The sequence below is a fragment of the Sarcophilus harrisii genome, chromosome 4 (assembly GCF_902635505.1).
Source record: "Sarcophilus harrisii chromosome 4, mSarHar1.11, whole genome shotgun sequence".
NCBI lineage: Eukaryota > Metazoa > Chordata > Mammalia > Dasyuromorphia > Dasyuridae > Sarcophilus > Sarcophilus harrisii.
In genome coordinates this window covers 50,644,165-50,665,406 of record NC_045429.1, presented here as the reverse complement: position 1 = coordinate 50,665,406, position 21,242 = coordinate 50,644,165, and the positions used below count along the sequence as shown (strand labels likewise).

Below are 21,242 nucleotides of genomic sequence, written 5' to 3'. Positions count from 1 at the left end.
ATATTTATTCACTATTTTTCTCCAGTTACATTCAAAATATTTTTTTTACATTTGTTTTTAAGATTTTGGGGTTCTAGATTCTCTTCCTTATCCCCATCCATAATTAAGAAACCACATGTGAAGTTGTTATAGACATTTCTATAAAAGTCAAGTTATAAAAGAAAACATAGATTTCCCACCCTAATGAAAATACAAACCCTCAAGAAAATTTAAGTTAAAAATAGAGAGAGAGAAAGAGTAATAGAGAATGCTTTGATCTATATTCAGACTCAATCAGTTCCTTCTTTGGATATGGATAGAATTTTTCCTCGAATAGGTGTGGATAATTGTACTACTGAGAATAACAGTAATTTACAGCTGGTCATTGCAGAACTTTGCCATTACTTTATATACAATATGTTTCACTTTTTTCATGGAAGGCTTTAGGTTTTTAAAAAGGATTTTGAAAATCAAGTGAGAGAGATAAGAATAAATTGGGAAGAGAAATGAGAGTGATGCAAGAAAATCATGAAGACTGAATTAACAGCTTGGTAAAGGAAACACAAACACACACAAATATTGAATAAAATAACATCTTAAAAAACAGAATAATCCAGTTGGGGAAGGAGATACAAAAATCCAATAAAGAAAATAATGCCTTAAAAGTAGGAATTGGTCAAATGAAAAGATATATACAAAAATTCACTGAAGAAAAGAACTCCTTAAAAAGTAGGATTAGCCAAATAGAAAAAGAGGTTTTAAAATTAATTGAAAAAAATTATTCCTTAAAAGTTAGAATTGGCAAGTAGAAGCTAATGATTCTATAAGACATCTAGAAACAATCAAACAAAATCAAAACATTGAAAAAATAGAGGAAAACATGAAATATCTCTTTGGAAAATGAACTGACTGGAAAATAAATCCAGGAGAGATAATTTAAGAATTATTGAAGTATCTGAAAGTCATAACCAAGGAGAGAGCCTAGACATCATCTTTCAAGAAATTATCAAGGAAAATCATCCTGGTATTCTAGAAGCAAAGGGTAAAATAGAAATTGAAAGAATATGCAATCATCTCCTAAAAGAGATCCCCAAATGAAAACTCCCAGCCACATTGTATCCAAATTCCAGACCTCCCAAATCAAGGAAAAAATACTGCAAGCAGATAAAATGAAATAATTTAAGTATCGTGGAGCCACAGTCAGGATAACACAAAATTTAGCAGCTTCTACATTAAAAGATAAAAAGATTTGGGATATGATATCCTAGAAGGCAAAAGAGGTAGGATTACAATCAAGAATAATCTATCCATCAAAACCAAATATAATCCCTTGAGAAGAAAAATGTATATTCAGTGAAACAGAGAACTTTCAAGCATTTCTGATGAAAAGACCCAAACTGAATAAAAAAAATGACTTTCAAATACAAGGTGCAAAGAATCATAAAAAGGTAAAAAGAAAAAAAATAAATCATAAGGGATTTGATTAAGTTATTTACCTACATAGAAAAATGGTATTTATAACTCCTAAACACTTTCTCATCATTAGAGTAGTTAGAAGGAGTATACATAGATAGAAAGCAGAGGTATAAGTTGAATGTGATAATATGAGCATCTGAAAAATAAAATTAAACGTGTATTGGTCAACCTGCCATCTGGGGGAAAGGATGGGGGGAAGAAGGGAAAAAGTTGCAACAAAAGGATTTGCAACAGTCATTACTGAAAAATTACTTATGCATATATCTTGAAAATAAAAAGCTATAATTTAAAAAAAGGAAAAAAAAAGAAAAAGAAAATTAAGTGATGAGAAAGAATGCACTGGGATAAGGGGAGGGGGAAAGCTAGAATGGAATTAATTATCTGACATAAAAGAAGCCTGAAAGAGTTTTTATAGGGAAAGGGAAAATCAGGGAAATTGGAAAAGTGGGCAGGTGAACAAACTAACCTTACTCTTATCAGAATTGCCTGAAAGAAGAAATAAGATACACATTGTGTTGAGTGTAAAAATCTGTCTTGCTATATAGGAAAGTACGTAGGGAAGAGATAAGGGGATTGGGAACTGATAGAACAATTGCCAAGTTGGGGAGGTAAAAGTCAGAGGGAAAGTACCTTTGAGAATGAACAGGGGAAAAAATGGAGAAAGGATAAACAGGGTAGAAGAGATAGAATGGAGGGAAATACATAATTAGAAATAATTACTGTGGGAAAAAATTTTGCAGTTATTTTCTCTGATAGACTTCATTTCTCAAACAGACAGAAAACAGAGTCATATTAACAGAAACAAGAGCTATTTCTCAATTGATAAATGATCAATGGATATAAACCGGTATTTTTTTCAGACAAATTAATCAAAACTATCTATAATCATATAGGAAAACACTTAATCTTGATAAGAAAAATTGATTGGGAAAATAAAATTTAAAGTAACTCTGAGATACTAACACTCCTGTTAAACTGGCTAATATGACAGAAAATGAAAATGACAAATTTTGGAAGGGGTTGGGAAAAGTAAAATACTAATGCACTATTGGTAAAGTTCTCTATCAATTCAATAATTTTGGAAAGCAATTTCAAACTATGCCCCAAGGGTTATAAAACCATGCATACCCTTTAACTAAGCAATACCATTACTAGATCTATATCCCAAAGAAATGTTTAAAAAAAGGAAAATGACCTAAATATATAAAATATATATAGCAGCTCTTTTAGTGGTGACAAAGAATTGTAAATTGGGTGGATACCCATCAATTGGGGAATAGCTAAGCAAGTTATTGTAAATAATTTATGAGGGAATACTATTGTATTTTAGGAAATAAGGCCAAGTGAAATGAGCAGAACCAGAGGACCATTGTACACTGTAACAGCGATATTATATGATGACTTATGAATAACTTAGCTATTCTCAGTGATGCAGTGGTCCAAGGTAATTCTGTAAGACTTATGATGAAAAGTACTGTCCATTCTAGAGAAAGAACTGGTAGAGCCTGAATGCTATTTATTTTTTAAATTTTTCTTTGCTTTTTTTGTTGTTGTTGTTGTTTTCTTTGACAAAATGAGTTACATGGAAATGTATTTTGCATAATTTTTCATATATAACACTTGTCAAATTGATTGCTTTTTCAACATGGAAGGAAGAGAATTTGACATTCAAAATTTGTGTGGGGGGGTGAGAATTTTAATATGTTTTTACATGTAATTGGGGAAAACATTAAATAAATAAATGACAAAGGCACAAATTCAAAATTGATTCACATTCATACCTTATAGTCTAAGAGTAAAAGAACTCTTTTTACTACTGAAAGGATAGGAAAAATTAAGTGTCTGTAGATTCCAGAAAGAAGTTAGATGAGCCAAAACTGATTTTTTTGGTCATAGGAATTCCAGTACTATAGTATCAAGACTTTGTAAAGAAAAGTAAGGCAGGTTCTTAAGGGGAAAGAGGAGGAGGGGAGGGGATTTCCCATTTTACTTAGTGCTGAAAATAATCTGATGTAGACATGTATATAATCTCTTTTCCCCGTATTCAACCTCTATACTAAGGCAAAGGAATGAGCAATCGTCTAATTGCAATCACATTCAATCCTCAAGATGAAAGTTTGATGACTTATTTTTCCCTTCAAATTCCTTGTGATGTTAAATTTAATCTGATTTCATGTGGATAAAAATAGAGATGGGAGAGCAAAGTATCCTGTGAGCTGCCTGGGGCATGTCATCCTTAAGAGATGGCTTTTAGCGAAGCTAATCCTTACCTACATGCTGTTTCTCTAATTTTGAATGATATTTTAGAAGACTGTAAAAGGGCTGAGATAATAATTGAAAAGGACATAAAGAAAAAGGGCCCATTATGCCTAATTTTACTTGCTCACCAAGACCATTTTTGAACGTCTGTTGTATATAGGACATTGCAGTTAGTCTAGAGAAAGAAAGAAAATCTGATAGACATAAACACAGGAAGGAAAGAATGTTTAAATGGGAGAGGAAATAGGAATGAGATTAAATGAAGAGATTCAGGATTCATTTGCTTAGGAAGGAAAGCACTTTGGAGTGAGAGAAGTCAGCTAAAATCCTACACTTAGAATGTATTTGTAAATATGTAGTTGAGGTTTTTCCTTAGATTTTCCCCTCTAACAACATTTGGAAGCTTTTCATTTTAAATTAATTTAAAAACTCATTTTAATTAAAAGTTTTAAAATAACATCATTTGGATTAAGCTAAAGGAAAGTTGCAATGTTCTCTTTCTTCTTTTGATATTTTTTTCCCATTGACTATCATGTTCATTTGTCCTCTATCATGGATTAAACACCTACAAATGTGGCTTGAGATGAAGAAAAATAAGGACCTAATTAGTGTTCCTTCGTTTTCTTTCCATGAGAGTCCATGTCTCTCTTTGTGGCTTAGAAATGGAGAAGGTAGAGGAGAGGAAGAGCCTGAAACTCATGGGCAGTGTGTTCTTCAGGTGTTCTTAAGTTGCGAACAGATAATTATGCAACATAAAAAGAAGTTTCATTCAATCTGATAAAAATTTATCAAACACCTGTTGTGCACAAAACACTTCCAGGAATTGAGGGCTCAGGAACAAAGAGGAATAGGACTTGATCTGGCATGAATGCAGCTTCTAGACATAAGTTGGGTGAGACTTTCCATGCTCAGTCATGGTGGATTTTAGGATTGGGAGTCTGAGATGAGAAAAGCTCGTGAATTGTGAGCACATTAAATGCACACTTCTCTACTTCTAATACTTCCTAGGAATAAATTTCTAGTAAGTCTTAAACTGTAACATTTCCATTAAACTATAAACTATGAAATAATTTCTCTTAAATTATAATTGTAACACTCTTTGATGAAGTCACAGGCATTTATTAAGTGACTATTTTGTGCCAACCACTGTGCTAGGAACATGGGATGCAAGTACAGGAATGATACAATCTCTGCCCTCAGAAAGCTCACACTTATTTACATGAACTGATGCTGAGTGAAATGAGCAGAATCAGGAGATCATTATACATGGCAACAACAAGAATATATGATGGTCAGTTCTGATGAACAGGGCTTTCTTTAACAATGAGATGATTCAAAACAATTCCAGTTGTTCAGTGATGAAGAAAGCCATCTACATGCAGAGAGAGGACTGTAGAAAGTTAGTGTGGATCACAACATAGCATTCTCACTCTTTCTGTTGTTGTTTGCTTGCATTTTGTTTTTTCTGAGATTTTTTTCCCCTACTTGATTGGATTTTTCTTGTGCAGCAAGATTTAACATACATTTTAACATATTTAACATATATTGAACTACCTGCCATCTAGGGGATGGGGTGGAGGGAAGGAGAGGAAAATTTGGAACGCAAGGTTTTGCGAGAGTCAGTGTTGAAAAATTACCCATGCATATGTCTTGCAAATAAAAAGCTTTATTTAAACAAAAGGAAAAATAAATTGAAATAAACCTGAAAAAAAAAAAAGAAAGCTCAAACTTTTAACAGGTGGAGGGCGGTAGGGTATTTGTCCATCAAACAGCCGGGTTCAAAGAGCAGAGTTAACATATTTGTCACTTGTCTTAGCTTTCTATAGTCTGACTTCTGACCTTATCATTCAGCTGAAACACCTCCCTCCAAGGTTATTAATGATCATTTATTTGCCAAATATGATGACTTTCCCCAATCCTTATCCTTTTTGACATTTCTGCAGCCTTCAGCAGTGTCAGTCACCCTCTTTTCTTGGAATTTCTCTTCTTTTTGTGACACCATTGCTTCCTGGTTCTCTTCTTACTTATCTGACCACTGCTCTGTCTCCTTTGCTGTATCTTCATTTAGTTACTCCTGCTAACAAAGGATATCCTACAAGCTCCTGTCCTGGGCTCTCTTTTCTTTTCCCTCAATTCAATTCATTTCCATGTATTTAATTATCATCTCTATGCTGACGGTTCTCAAATCTACTTATTCAGCTCTAACTTCTCTTCTGAATTTCCAGTCTCAAATCTGCAATTACTTCTCCATATGAATGTTGCATAGAAATCTTAAACTCAACATGTCTAAAACTGAATTCATTCATTCCCCACCAAACCTCTCCTTTTCCACTACTATTGAATTATTACTATTATATTATATATTATCATAATATATACTATATATATGTTAGATATTATCATTTATTTATTTATTTATTTTAAATAACTTTTTATTGCCAGAACCCATGCCAGGGTAATTTTTTACAACATTATCCCTTGTACTCACTTCTGTTCCGATTTTTCCCCTCCCTCCCTCCCTCCACCCCCTCCCCCAGATGGCAAGCAGTCCTATATATGTTAAAGAGGTTACGGTATATCTTAGATACAATATATGTGTGCAGAACCGAATAGTTCTCTTGTTGCTCAGGGAGAATTGGATTCAGAAGGTATAAATAACCCGGGAGGAAAAACAAAATGCAATCAGTTTACATTCATTTCCTAGTGTTCTTTCTTTGGATGTAGTTGCTTCTGTCCATCCTTGATCAATAGAAACTGAGTTAGATCTTCTCTTTGTCAAAGAAATCCACTTCCATCAGAATACATCCTCATACAGTAGCGTTGTTAGATGTTATCCTTGATTCCTCCCACTCCCTCTCCATATCCAATTTGTTGCCAAGTTCTGTCAGTTTTACCTTCATATTTCAAATATGCCCCTTTCCCTCTTCTGACACCTCCACCATTCTGGACAAGCTCTCCTTATCTCATGCTTAGATGATTATAATAACCTGTCCAATTTCCACCTAATTGTCAAAGTGATCTTCCTAAAGTACATAGTCTTATTATATTTTCCCACTACTTAATAATCCTGCCCCCACTCCCCTCCCAAATATCACCTTTGGGAACAAATATAAAACATTCAATTTAGTATTCAAAGCCTTTTATAACCTGCCCCCTTAACTTCTCAGTGTTCTTATACTTTAAGCCCCAACCCCATTACATACTTTTTATGTAATCCAATAACCATGGCTTCCTTGATAGCCTCATACAAGACATTTCATTGACCAACTCTGGACATTTTCTGATTTCATATGCTCCCTCTCCTCATCTCTGTCTCTGGCTACCTTCAAATTCCAGCTCAAATCCCACTTTCTACGGAAGTCTGACCTTACCACCCAGTTCCTTCCCTCTGTTATTTTTAATTTATTCTGAATATGCTTGCTTGTATCCAGTTGTTTAGATGTTGCCTCCCCTCTTAGATTGTGAGCTCCTTGAGAGAAGGATTATCTTGTGCCTTTCTTTGTTTCTCTGATGCTTAGCACAGTGCCTGACTCATAGTGGACCCTTTATAGTTTATTTGTTGACTGACTTGTCATTCTTTCTTCTCTTTATTTCCAATTCCTCTTTAGTATGGAAAGATGTGTTATCTCTCTGTCTCTTGATGCCCCAGTTCTGAACTTCAGAGAAAAGTCAAAAATAAAATAGTTCCTGTCCTCTTTTTGGCCCTCTTATCACACATATAGAAAATTCCTCAAGAATAGACCCAATAGGATCTCATCTTTTCTACTTACTTTCCCCCTGATAGATGGACTTGCCAGCTTCAAGAGTTTCCTGAAATCTGAGTTCAGTGAGGAAAACATTGAGTTCTGGATTGCCTGTGAGGATTATAAGAAAATCAAATCACCCATCAAGATGGTTGAGAAGGCAAAGAAAATTTATGAAGAGTTCATCCAAACTGAGGCTCCTAAAGAGGTTGGTTTAATTGGGTAAATGGGTGAACATCATTGAGGTATACCAGTTCAAGGGCAATTTTGGACATTATAAAGGGAAGGAGCTGCTTAAGCATCAGACACTGGATTGAGGGGAAAAAGAGGAAGAAGGGACTTATTGGGAAGAGGTGAATTGGATAAGATTCAAAACAACAGAACAGAATAAGACAGGAATTCTTGATGAATGACACTGCTGTTGGTGGCTCTTTTCATCAACCAAATCTGCAGTCTGATCTTCTGCTCTACATACAATGAGGCAGGAAATAAGAAACTAAAACACCAAAGCAGCTGCTAAGTGGAAACTGTTCTGTCCCATGATATCCCCCTTTCAAAGTCAGTGCTGGGGTTTCAGAGCCTGATCTCTCTTAAGAACCTTTCTTCCTTGTGCCCTCAAGAACAGGGGGATGAGAGTAATTTGTGGAAATGAGATTATAACACTCACAGAGGAAAGGGATTTAGACATTGTCTAATGCAACCCTTTCCCTTTACAGATGAAGAAACTGAGACCTAGAGAGATGCTTTGGAATTCCATAATTAAGAAGCTAAAAGGCATTCTTGATGACCACCCACAATCCTTTGGCTGCTGTCTCTATATCAGTAAAATGGGGATGACAATAGAGATATTTGTAAACAAAAAATGCTCAGCACAGCACCTAGTGCATAATAGATGCTTATACTTTACCTACTTTTTCCCATTTCACTTTGCTTTTGAACTAGCTGTATCTCCCACCTGCAACACACTCCTATTCCATCTTTATCTTTTAGAATCCCTTGATTCTTTATCAAAGCTCTGTCCAACTGACACTTCTTAGAGGAGACTTCTTGTTGTCCCACGTATAAATTTCCATCCCCTTGTAATGTCTTCCTTTTATCTTTGTAATTCTGGTCCCTAGCAAAGGGGCCAAAAAAATCCTTGCTTGGCTCAGTTCACATGGTTAGGAGGTATCTGAGGCAGAATTCATGACTTACCAGGCCAATACAGGATCTGTCCACTGCACCATCTAGCTGCAAGATAATTCAGAACTGCTGGTAGTAGGTCACCAACTCATAGCTTGGTCTATGGACTCCTTCTCTGGTGTCATACTTTTTATGTTGTATTGCATCTTTATTTTATTAAACACTTCTCAATTATATTTTAATGTGATTCTGAGCCTTTGCAAATTCCTGAATTGGACACTTCTACTCTAAGACTATTAATGAAGTTTTGGTAGTCTCCATCGGGCTGGAAAGACTTAAAATGTATTTGGTCTAGCTAAGCTTGGGAATGGTGTCATATTTCTAGTGGTACTTTACTCTGTCAGCTAAGGCAGCCAGGATTTTACACAGTGCCATTGCCTAAGATACCCCTGTGTTTACACAAGGGACTGTGAAGGCACTATTTCCCTAGAGCTAAAATAGATAACATCAGTCCTGATGAGTCTCCAGGGTCTGCAGATGTTTTATTTGGTCCAAGAACTATGTGAGGAAAGTCTGACGTCAGAAAAAGCTGGAATGTGGGGGCTGAACAAGGGGCTCATATATAATTGAGACATTTTCTTGCAGTTACATTTTAAAATACTATTCCCATGGACACCATCCTAAAACAAGCTTCTATCGCTTCCTGCCTGGATTATTGCAATAGCCCCCTGCCAAGTCTACTGGTCTTTAAGTCTTTTTTTGTACCCAGCTAAGCTTCCATAGTTCTGCTCAGCCCATTCTTCCCTTTACCAAGCTTAGTATAGTGCTAGCATCCTTAGAGGGCAGTTGAGGCCCATTGAATGCTACCTTTTCAACTTCATCTCATTACCCCCTTTCCAGGTACTCTGTATTCTAGTCCATCTAGATTGGACCCATCCAAGTCATTCTCCAAAAGCTCTCAATCAATCCCTCAATCAGCCCATAAGTATTTATTAAGCACCTACTATGTGCCAGACACAGGGGTAGGCTTGGAGATTCAAATAAAAAGAATGAAGCAGTCCCTGCTTGTATTCTCATAAGGAAACCACGTACATATATAGATACAATTTCAGTATAAAGTGAAAAAAATGTGTTGTTTGTTCAGTCATGCTGGACTCTTCATGACCCACTTCGGAGTTTGTTTGTTTGTTTGTTTGTTTGTTTTGCAAAAATGCTGGAGTGGCTTGCCATTTCCTTGTCCAATTCATTTTACAATGGAGAAAACTGAGACAAACAGGATTAGTGAGTTGCTCGGGGTCACACAGTAAGTGTTTGAGTCTGTATTTAACTTCAGGTCTTCCTGACTCCAAGCCTAGTGTCTTTCTACTGTGCCATCTGATTGCCCCTTTAAAATGAATAAGTATTCAAGTGTATATTTGTACATATAATAAAGTTGTTAAAGAAAAAAAAAACAAGGTAGTAAAAAGCATAACTGCAGCTCCTCCTTTCCATGTAGACTTCCTTGATTTCCTCTATCAACTTTCTTATTTCAGTTTCAAATAACACTTTGTTCTGTGCTCTGAATGGACTTCTTGTGTATTAGTTTGTGTTTTAGTTTTTTATGTCTTGTCATCCAACTAGACTATAAACTCCATGAGGGGAGGGATTTTCTCTTTTATCTTTCCCTGTACTAGCACAGTACTCCACAATGAAGTAGGTATTTAAGCAACATTTGGTGAGATAAATGTAAGTGTAGACGATGGTCTCCTTAACTTGATAATGGTAAAGGTAATAGTACTGATAATGGTAGTAATGATAGTTAATATTTAAATATTTTTTTAAAGTTGGAAAATTACATAATACATTTTTTCCTAATTTGAGCCACACAAGAATAATATGTAGTAGGCTCTATTATTATTTCCATTTTACAGATGAGGAAACCGAGGCCAAGGTAAGTTTAGTGACTTTCCCAGGAACACATAGCCAGTAAGTATGTGACTGACCATCTGTTCTTCTATATATGTATTCAAAGAACATACTATATACAGTTTAGAATGTCAGAATGTTAAGATGTAGATATGACCTTAGAGACCACCTCACTTATCAAGTTAAATTTAACAAACATTTATTGAGGACCCTTGAAGACCTAGAATCCATACTGAGAGGATATGTGTGCTAAAGGGAGATATAAGGTCCTTTTTCTCTTACTGTATGCTTTGCTGCTTAATCATGGCTTTCTAAATTTAATTCTCCTTTTCTCTGCAGGTAATAACACATTCTGCCCTAGTCTTATGATTCTGAAGCCTTTCTGTTATTTTTTTTTTTTTTTGAATCATTTCTCATTCCATGGCTCTTGCCTTTAGCCCAAGGGAACTCAGCAGCATCACACTCATGACCTGCAGCACTCCCTAGTGTTCCAATTGAGAATAATCACCAGACACTTCATTTTCTTTATTTTGGATTCAACTTTATAAACTTTTTAGAAGGCAAGATAAAATGGATAGAGAATGACCCTCAATCCAAGAAGTTCCTCTTGACATATACTGGGCAACTCTCTTAACTACTCCATGTTCTAGAGGGTTCACTAAACCTATATATTGCAAAGGATAAGCCATCTTGCATTGACAGAGTGAATTTCTTTATCTGAGAGCTTACTCTGCTAATGAAATCATAGGTCCAGGTCCTGTCCCTATTTCTAATAAACTATTTAAACTTCCTTTGAAATAAGCATCTGCCCATTTCTTGACCACAGAGTGCTATGTAAAGATCCTAAAAGTTACACATCAGCCTCAACTATCTGAGCTGCAATTTCAGGAGAGGTAATTGGCTCAATGGATAGCACATGGGCCTGGAGTCAGCCCTCAGCCACTTGCTTTGTGACCCTAGACCAATCATTTGATCCTATTTGCCTCAGTTTCCTCATATATAAACTGGGGTTAATAACTATCTTCTGTATCCCAGGTTTATTGTGAGGATCAAATGAGACAAAATTGTAAAACAGTGCAATACATGTTTTAGCTAATAATATTACTATTAAAATATTATTCCTAATTTGAATTTGGAAAGTCTTGTCCTGATAAGTTTTCCTGTCCCAGTCATCATTTGCTATTTCCTACTAAAGCTCTGCCCTACCGTAATAAAACAATAGCTCACCTTTCCATTTTGTTTCAAGGGCTACCAGATGTTCTTTTCTCACAACAGCCCTCTGAGGCTGGTAATATGAAGAGCTGACATTGCTCTGTCTCCAAAGTTTGATCCATTTGCTCTCTCCTCTGAGCCTCTCAGGCACCTGGCAGGAAGTTATTTTTATCCTCATTTTAAGATGAGAAATTTGAAACTTAGAAATATTAACTGACTTGCCCATAGTCACCTAGTAAGGCAACGTCAGAGGCAATAGCTGAAGGCTAATTTTGTAGATTTCAAGTCCAACTCTGATATATGCTCCTAAATGCTCCAGACCATCCCTAGTGCTACACACATTTTTATCCCCCTCGTTTTTTGAATATGAAGGAAAAGACCCAACTAGTAAGCAGCAGAGCGCTCATCCAGTTCTTCTGGCTCCAAAACCTTTTAATTTTTTAAACAATTATTAAATATCTAATATGTTCCAAATGCTGTGCTGGGCTTAATATAGAAAGACAAGAACAAACTAGCCCCAACACTCAGAGTGCTTAGATTCTACTAGAAGGAAATTAGAAATAGGGGCACAGTAGATGATAGGTGACAGGAAGGAAGGAAGGAAAGGAGGAAAGGGGGAAAGGGAAAGAAGGGAAAGGAAGGAAAGGAAGAAAGGAGGAAGGAAAGGGAGAAAGGAAGGAAGACCTGAGTTCAAACCCAGTTTCTTTGACACTTACTAGCTGGGAAACACTGGGTATATCAGTTAACTTCTATTTGCCTCAGTTCCTTCAACTGTTGAACGAGGATAATAATATCAGCTATTTTCTAGGATTGTTGTAAGGAACAAATGAGGTAATATTTGTAAAGATCTTAGCACAGTGCCTATCATGTGTAAATACTACATAATTATAACTATTACTAAATTCACAGTATTCAAGACACAGATAAATAAATCTGAAGTATTAGCAAACCCAATGAAAGTAATTGTAGAAGGCAGAAAATACTAATAAGGAAAGGCTGGGAGAGAGAGAATCAAGAATTGATTTGTAGAGAAGAAGGCACCTGAGCTGAGTCTTGAAGGAATAAGAATTCCAAAAGGTACAAGGGAAGAAGGCAGGATATTCTAGTCATGGAGAATAGATAAAAAGCCTCTGCAAATATACTCAGGTAGGATGGGAGAAAGCAAGTAGGGCAGTTTGGCTGGAATTCGGAATGCATGAGAAAGAATTAGATGGAATAAGTATGGAAAAAATAGATTATGCTCGGCCAGACTGTGCTGGATATTACATGCCAAATAGATGAGTTGTATTTCATCCCTATTCCAAAGCCCTTACACTGGATGAGGCATCTGCTAATTATGGAGTCTTGTTTTTAGTTATTATGGCTCTATAAATGCAATAGGGACTCACCAAAGCTTCTCAAACAGTGCAGTAACATGGTTGGAATATCAGTTTAGCAGCAGGATAGAGGATCAATGGGAGAAAAATCAGGAGGTTGTTTCAGTGGTCCAGGTAAAGCATAGGGAGATTCTGTACTAGGGTATTAACCATGTGAGGAATAAAAAAAGACACATAAAAGAAAAAGATTTGGAACGTAAAAATCAATGATGGGGCGGGGAGAATAATGAACAGAGGATGACTCTTGAGATTGTTAACCATTGTGACTAGACAGGTAGTGGCACTCTTGAAGGAAATAGGAAAGTTAGAAAGAAGAGTATTTCAGAGGAAAAGATGATGCCTTTAAAATTTAGCAGTCTTATATTGGAGGATAAAAAGGGGAAAAAAAGGATTACAACTTAAAACGTATACCTCCTTCTTCCCATTCTCTTCCCCTTAAGCCCTGTGATTTTACTCTCCAGACAAATGAAGGTTGACATTTGCCATCCTGTATCTTTGTCTGCAGGTGAATATTGACCATTTCACTAAGGCTGTGACCATGAAGAACCTGGTGGAACCTTCACCCAGTAGCTTTGACATGGCTCAAAAGAGGATCCATGCTCTGATGGAGAAGGATTCCCTGCCACGATTCATCCGGTCGGAGTTTTATCAGGAACTGATCAAGTAGCAATGTTAAAGGCATCTTGGGAGTCCTTCCTCTACCCCTTCAAGGCAATCTATTTCTTTCCAGTAACCTACAAAGTTATGCATGAAAACCCTATCCTGAAGATTACCTAATCCAAAATTATCCCAGATGGTGTTGCTGAGATCTTTTCCTCCGCTTTGTTTTGGATACACTCAAGCTTGACTACTATTCTCTCTTTCACAAAGTTATAAAACCTCAGAATCTCCAAATTGGAAGGTGCCCACAGAGACCATCTAGTCCAGGGAAGCTATATGAGAATCTTTTTCATTACATTATTGAGGGTAGTCATTCAGCCTCTTCTTGTTGTATGGATAGGATATAGAGCCTCCTTGTTCACTCAGATCAGTCACCACAGTGTACTTAAAAGTTTCCCAGGTCAGAGTTAAAGCAAGGGGAGATGAAGAGAATCAACCGTAGTGAAGGATATGGGGAAATCCAGTTCATATAATGCAACTATATGATGATAATCTGGGCCCAGCAACAGCACTAATTCTATAAATTCTATAAGGGATAGTCAAATAGATTTTTGTTGTTATCATGATTCAAAGGGAATGAGAATGTCAAAGTGAGTACCATAACTTCAACTGTTGTTGAACCATTATGTCTTTCCTGTAAGAGTCAAAGATTTGTGAAGAATGGCCCATTCTATTTTCTGAAGCAGATCTTATTTAGGCTGTTTAAAGACAGTTTGGTGCAGTTGCTAGAGTCAGCCTTGGAATCTCGTAGACCAGGTTTGAAATCCTTCTTCTAATACACACAGCAAAGTCACTTAAGTTTGCAGAGGACCTGATAAATCTCTTAGATTACACACTACTGAATAAGTTCTGATCCATATTCATAGAGAACAACTCCTAGATAAAATGAGAGGTTTGGATTTTTTTTTAAAGATATTCTTTAAAATTTTGGATATTCCTTTAGCATCTTCATGTAGACTGAAAGCTAAAAATGCTGTTATCAATCATTTATGTGCATATAAAAACATTTAACACAGTTCTGGAGACTTCTTACAAAGAAAACATTAGCCCATGCTGTACAAACATCATTCCAATAGTGATAGTGTGGTCTTTTTTTTTTTTTTTCAATCTGGGGTCTTATCTCAAAAGATAATTTTCCAAATTGCTTTCTGTACCTCAGGAAGTTAAAATTTCAACACCTAACACCTTAGTAAGGGAATGACTGAGGCAGAATGCAAAACCAACTTGTGATCTAATGAAATGAGAAATAGACTAGATGGAGAGAAATAGGAAGTGCTCTGTTTGTAATAATTATTCCATGGTCAAGTCCTTGGACTGCCCAGCCCTCATTCTAACAATGCCTGAGACCTTGAACAAATCAGAACAATGATAATAATATTTTATTCTTTCAGAAAAAAAATAAAAATCCCTGGTATTCCTTTCCTTCAGCTTCCCCCTACACACACACACACACACACACACACACACACACACACACACACTTTTTTCACAGGATACTTAACCTCCCTTTGTTGAGCAACTATTCTTTTGAAAAAATTGAAAAGTAGGAAAGTATCTAAAAACTATAAAGTATATAGGTCTACTGAAAATATATGCCTATTACCCAATATTATCATGGTTAATTACTAATAAATGACATTATTTTTGAACCACCCTCATTTTTTAGCAAGGAGCAGGGAAGAAAGTAAGGGGGACATACTTTGACTATCCCTAGAGCTTGAGGGAGATGTAGTAGTCAGTATTTTCCAAAACAATGTGCTCTTTTAGCAACCCAATTTCTTTTCCCCAGTTTCTACTATCAGCACTAGTGAATTCATAATCACAGTAGTTATTCATGACCCCAAGATGCCTCATACAGCCCTTAACTCATGGTACCAAGGTATTTTGTGGTATGTTTGTACTCATATCTATTTTAGCATGGTAAGTGAACTTGTTCTATTTCTTTCCCTGTAGTATATGTATCAAAATAATATTTCTTTAAATTGTTGTGACATAGAAATGAATCTGGATATCTGAGCATATTTGAATCATATCTTTAAACAAACTTGTCAAGGCAATTGAGGTTTCAATGATGAATTTCACTTGGAGGAGAAGGATTCTGATACTAGGAGGAATAAAATATATGTTGTGTTTAAATCAGAAAGAATTAATTGTTTAGTTTCCAGCAATCTATTTTCCCTTTCCCATTCCTTTTTCCCATTTGTTTCTGTTATTATCAGTTCTCAATTTCCATAAGACTGTTACTCTTTTATTCAGTTGTTTCTTAAAGAAAGTAGAAGAATTGTCCTAACATCACCCCTTGCTTTAAGAGAAAGCTAACCCTAACCCACACCCAGGCAGAATTTTTACAGGATACTTCCTCTCTCCTGCTGAAGCATTGCTTCACATTTAGCAAATGTCAAGGTGGAGGGGATGAGGTAGGTAGAATAGACAAGTCAGTGCCCACAATTTCCTTCATGTCTGCTATGAATCTGTCATCCTGGGTCAGATAACAATCAATCTATCACAGAGTGGAGAATGACTCTATGTCTAGTTAACTGTGTCTATTCACCAACCTTCCCTTTCTCTGGTGCCATAATTTGTTCTTTTCCCCCACCACTCAGGCAATCAGGATCTTTATTCAATGGCTTTAAAATTAGAATTGCAATAAGAATGTGTTTTAAACAGTTACTTTGAGTGCCTTTGAGGGTGGTATAGACCAGCCACAGGAAAAGAAAAGCCCAATGTAGACTTATTGACCCACATTTTCCAGAGTAGTTATCGACACAGACAAAAAAATAAATAAAACTAGTGGGAAAATGTGACAACTTGTTGGATTATGTGGTTCAGACTTTCATGATGAGGGTCAGGGAGTGGGAACCTTCTTTGGCAATCAGAAGTTTAAAACATACTGAGAAGATTTGAGACTGATTTAAATGGTGTCAATATGTGCACAAAATGTAAAAATAATTCAGCTCCAAATCCATATAATATACTAAATAGCCTGATATTTGAACTTATCTGGAACCTGACTTTTTAGTCTTTCTGCATCTGTTTGGAGTCACACATGAAGAACTTGAGAGTTCTTAGCATAGTTGAAGGCTCAGGATGATGAAATAAAATTCAGGGAGAAGCTAAGAACTGTTTTCTCTAGATTTTTTCCTGAGCTGGAGGATGAGGCACTAAGAGTATGTTTGTCTCCAAGTCTGTCAAGCCCACTATTTTCATTAGACACCCCCAAATTAATCGTAGCAATGTTTTTAAATGTCAACTAGACATCTTTATAATAGATTAAGTAACTGGAAAAGACCATAAACAAAAAAAGCTGAAATTCAAAGTGGGAAAAACAACTTTTAAATCTCTGAAGAAATTTATCTGAGAACCTTTTTTATTTAAGGAATCAGACAAAAAGAATATTTACCAAAAAAATCTCTGTTACAAGTGGTTTCCATAGAAACATGGCGAAAATACTTTCTTTTTCTGGGGAACAGGAGGAATTGGGATATTCATTCCAGAATTTTTTTTAATGTGATAGTTTTGCATCTTTCCCCCTCTTTTCCCTTGAGCAAATTGCCTGGGAAAGTATGAGAATTAATAACAGGGGAGTATTGTGATGCTTCCATTTTCCTTCCTTGTGAAAATATAAATGTTGCTGTAAGTTGGCTTGGATTGTGTGAGGTTGTGAATGGTGGAGGAAACAAACAGGGTTCAACAAGAAAAAAGGAACATGTTTCTTATCCCAGGACACCTCCCCCATCAAAAAAAAAAAAAAAAAAGAAAGAAAAGAAAAGAAAACTAGTCCATGAAATTAGGCTTTTTGCTGCCTGGATTTGCAATAGATTTGAGCTAGACAAGAACCTGAACCAGGGCTGGGACAAAGAAATAGGAAAATGATTGTGAAGTAAAAATCAGGTTATGTTGTTTCCATTGTTTGCTAAAAGTCCACACGGACATATTTACAAGTGGAGACCCATCGAAACACATTATCTTTCTCTCTCTTTCATTTTTCAATTTTTGTAAAATAAGAGTTGGTTTCTGTAAAATTAGAACTTGTATCTAATATGCATACAAGCAAGACCATCCATTCCCATGCCTTTGATAAAAGTGAAATGTTATAGAATCTCCCACCAATTTAATTATGGGGATAATCTTGAAGCAATCTGACCTGAATTGTGATGTCATAGTTTAGACTAACTAAATAAAGCCTTTTGGCTTCAAGGCACCAGAACTGGCCCACTTCTGGGAAACAGACACATACCAAGATGATCATTTTGACTATTATTCTATCACCCAGTCTCTGCTCAATGTTATGAGGACTGTGTGACCGACAGATGTGTTTTCCCTTCCTCCTGAATATTTAATCTTCTTAGGCTGCATTGTTAAAAAAGAATCCTAGAGTATTAATTTCATCATTGAGCCATAGCTTGAACGACATTTGATCATCTTGTTGGCCAAGAATATTTCAGGAAAAAAGCTCCCTTCCATAAAAAATGTCCTATCTAGCTGCACATGTTCTGTCCAGCCTCCTGGCAGACAGGAATGAGCTAGGGAGAGGTGTGCCAGACATATGTGTCCACCTTCCATTAAGGGGAATCAAAGCTGGAAAGCTACATGCACCAAGAAACACACACACACACACACACACACACACACACACACTCACTCCTATTGGCTAGGAAACAATTTTGAACAAGCCACCAGACCCTGATTTAAACAAAACCCAAATATCTGCCTGCTGCCACTTTTAAAATTGTTTGGAAGGCACTTGCTTCTTAATATCAGTAACCTTCACAGTTCGCTGAATGATGGAAAAAATGGCTAGATGGGAGTTGCATTTTAATTCTGGGCAGCTTTCCGATTATAGAAAAGAACAGCTGGGACCAGGTGTTTATTCCTATTGGTCTGGTGTGAGCTGGGAAGGCAAGAGCTTGGACTGAGGAAGTTGGAGAATTTCCATGACCCAAGGACGTTGAATCCCAGGAGCCAGCTAACTCTTTGAGGGTTCATGGCTTGGAATCATAGTGAAACTCAGCAACCCCCTGAATGGCATTGTCACTTAGTTGCATCTGGAATGAGCCAAGCTCACCTTTTATTTCAATCATCTGTCCTGAAACTGCTGGTGGTAAACCCATCCTCCTTCCCCAGGAGATATGTCTGGGGCCTGCAGGGGGCTTTATTCTTAACACATCTTAAGTTCCCTTTGAAATGATGTTCTTGAAATTCAATAGAAACCTACATATTAAAAAATTTTAATTAAAGTTTTTTTTATTTTCAAAATATATACATGGATAATTTTCAACATTCACCCTTACAAAATCTTATGTTCTATTTTTTCCCCTTCCTTTCCCTGACTCTCTCCCCTAGACAACAAATAATCTACATATTAAAATTTTAAGAGGAGAAAACCCAAAATAAAAAAAATACTTTGGAAACTTTATTTTAGTTTTATTGTGTAGTGTTATTCCATTTTCTCTTTGATTTTTTGATAAACAACTTGCAATATATACTCTAACATGTATGACCAGTTTAAATGAGCTCCTTGTTAGATATCTATCTATCTTCCTTCTTTGAAGCTTTTTATTTTTTCCACAAAACTGTTCTTGTCCTCCAACCTAGCCACTGGCAAAGGAAAAAAAAAGATAGTGGATGAGAACTAAGTGTCTGGATGAGAAAATGGGCAATTTTTAAAACCCATGTTGCTGTGAAGGAAAAATGTGCAAAGTCACATTGACATAGGCAGAATAGAGAGTTGGAGAATTTGACATTGGCTCAGAACAGTAAAATCAGGTCATCTTGGAAAAAAATTGACTAAAAGGGCATTTCCCCCTCCTCAAAAGCAGGACTTAGGGGAAGGGGTGGTCTGTAATTTGTTTTTCCTCAATTCTCAATTTTATTTTGTTTTTAATTTATACAACCCTAGTACTGAGAAGGAGTTTGAAAACCTATGATCTAACATTTATCCATTGACCATCTACTACAGGGACATTTGTATTTTACTCCTTATGTTTGTTAACCAATGCTTTATGTACCCTGATATACATTGTGATGATTATAACACAAAACATGTATTCTGTAATCATTATCACATATATTATGTATTAAATTCATATCTATATATCAACATTAGCCTCATGTGGGTCCTCCTTGATTCTTAAGACATTTAAAAAATATGTTTTAAGTAGAGATGTGATTCTTTTTCCTAATTTGTTTGTTGAGGTCTGGAGAATGGGTGAAAGGCCAAGTTAGGGGGACTTCAGTCCTAGGAAGAATCAACTATACTACCACCTGATCTATTGAATCAAAAGATGAAAGTGATATAATAATGATAATAGCTAGCATTTTATGAGCTTTAAGATTTGCAAAACACTTTACATGCAGCATCTCATTTGATTCTCATATTAACCCTATGAGTTCAAAGCTATAATTATCCCCATTTTACAATTGAGGAAACTCATATTGAAAGAAATTACATGACTCTCAGCTAGTGTCTAATAATGTCTAATTGCCCAGAATATCAATATGAACATAGTTTTTCTGACTTCAAGTCCAATGCTTTATCCACTGCATTAAATGCCCTAAACTCTTCATAAGTATCCTTGCGCCATCCCTCCTCTGTGTGAACTGTTAGATGATGAGCTCGTAGCAAAGCTGTGATTATCATTAGCAAGTGGATCCAATTTCTCACATGATTTGAAATTAGTGACCTCTAGTACATTAGAATTCTACATATGTATTAAGATGAACCCAATGAGAAAGCCTTGAATGAGGTCCTGCACGATTCCAGATCACAGTCTTATGTATGGAAAGTAAACAGATCCTTTGGACTTATTTTCAGTACATCCTTCCTTGGTTGAATTGGCTTTCTCTACTTACAAATATATAAGTATTTTGGACTCTCTTCTCCCCTGCCCACCTCAAAAAAAAAAAAAAAAAAAAAAAGGACATATGAAAGCTGAGATCTGGTAGAATTTCTTTATCTCTATCATACTTTGCTTTTTGACTGGTAATCTCTGAATATGTTTGGGAATAGTTAGTTTTAATATCCTACCCACTCCCATCATGTGATAAGACTCTCCAGCATGCTGAGCTATAATTGCCCATAACCATAGTCCTATGGCTCAATGCCTAGCTTAGGACAGTACAGATGGCACAAGCATTTGGTGGTAATGTGCGAAAATATTTCAAAGAGCAGAGCTGGATTTGCTCCCTTAAAAAACATCAGATATATAGAGTGATCAAGTGCAAAGATTTATGGACTTTTTTGCCTTTTAAAACTATCTCAAGAAATGATTGATTATCAATCAATTAACAAATATTTAATAAGTAATTACTGTATGCTGTCATTGGTTAGTTTCCATTATATCTAAACATATTGTTCTAGGAATGAACTGTTCTGCCTGGCTTTAATGCAAGTATTTCCATATTAATAAAAGACCAGTTTTTCTTATAGTAATTATCCAATTGTTAATATTAGTTCATCATGAAAATATCTTAGGGTTTTAGGTCAGTGCTGGCTTGATTTCATCACCAA

The 21,242-nt window shown here is 36.0% G+C and overlaps 1 protein-coding gene across 1 annotated transcript in view; it reads left to right on the top strand.

Annotated features, from left to right (window-relative positions):
- RGS5 (regulator of G protein signaling 5) overlaps positions 1 to 17,540 on the top strand; it is an 86,656-nt gene extending 69,116 nt beyond the window's left edge. Inside the window, exons 4-5 of the mRNA XM_023501739.2 lie at positions 7,499 to 7,665; positions 13,578 to 17,540. Of these exons, the coding sequence (XP_023357507.1) occupies positions 7,499 to 7,665; positions 13,578 to 13,739 (329 nt within the window). The 3' untranslated portion in view covers positions 13,740 to 17,540. The remainder of the gene's footprint in view (positions 1 to 7,498; positions 7,666 to 13,577) is intronic.
- Positions 17,541 to 21,242: the final 3,702 nt, after the last annotated feature.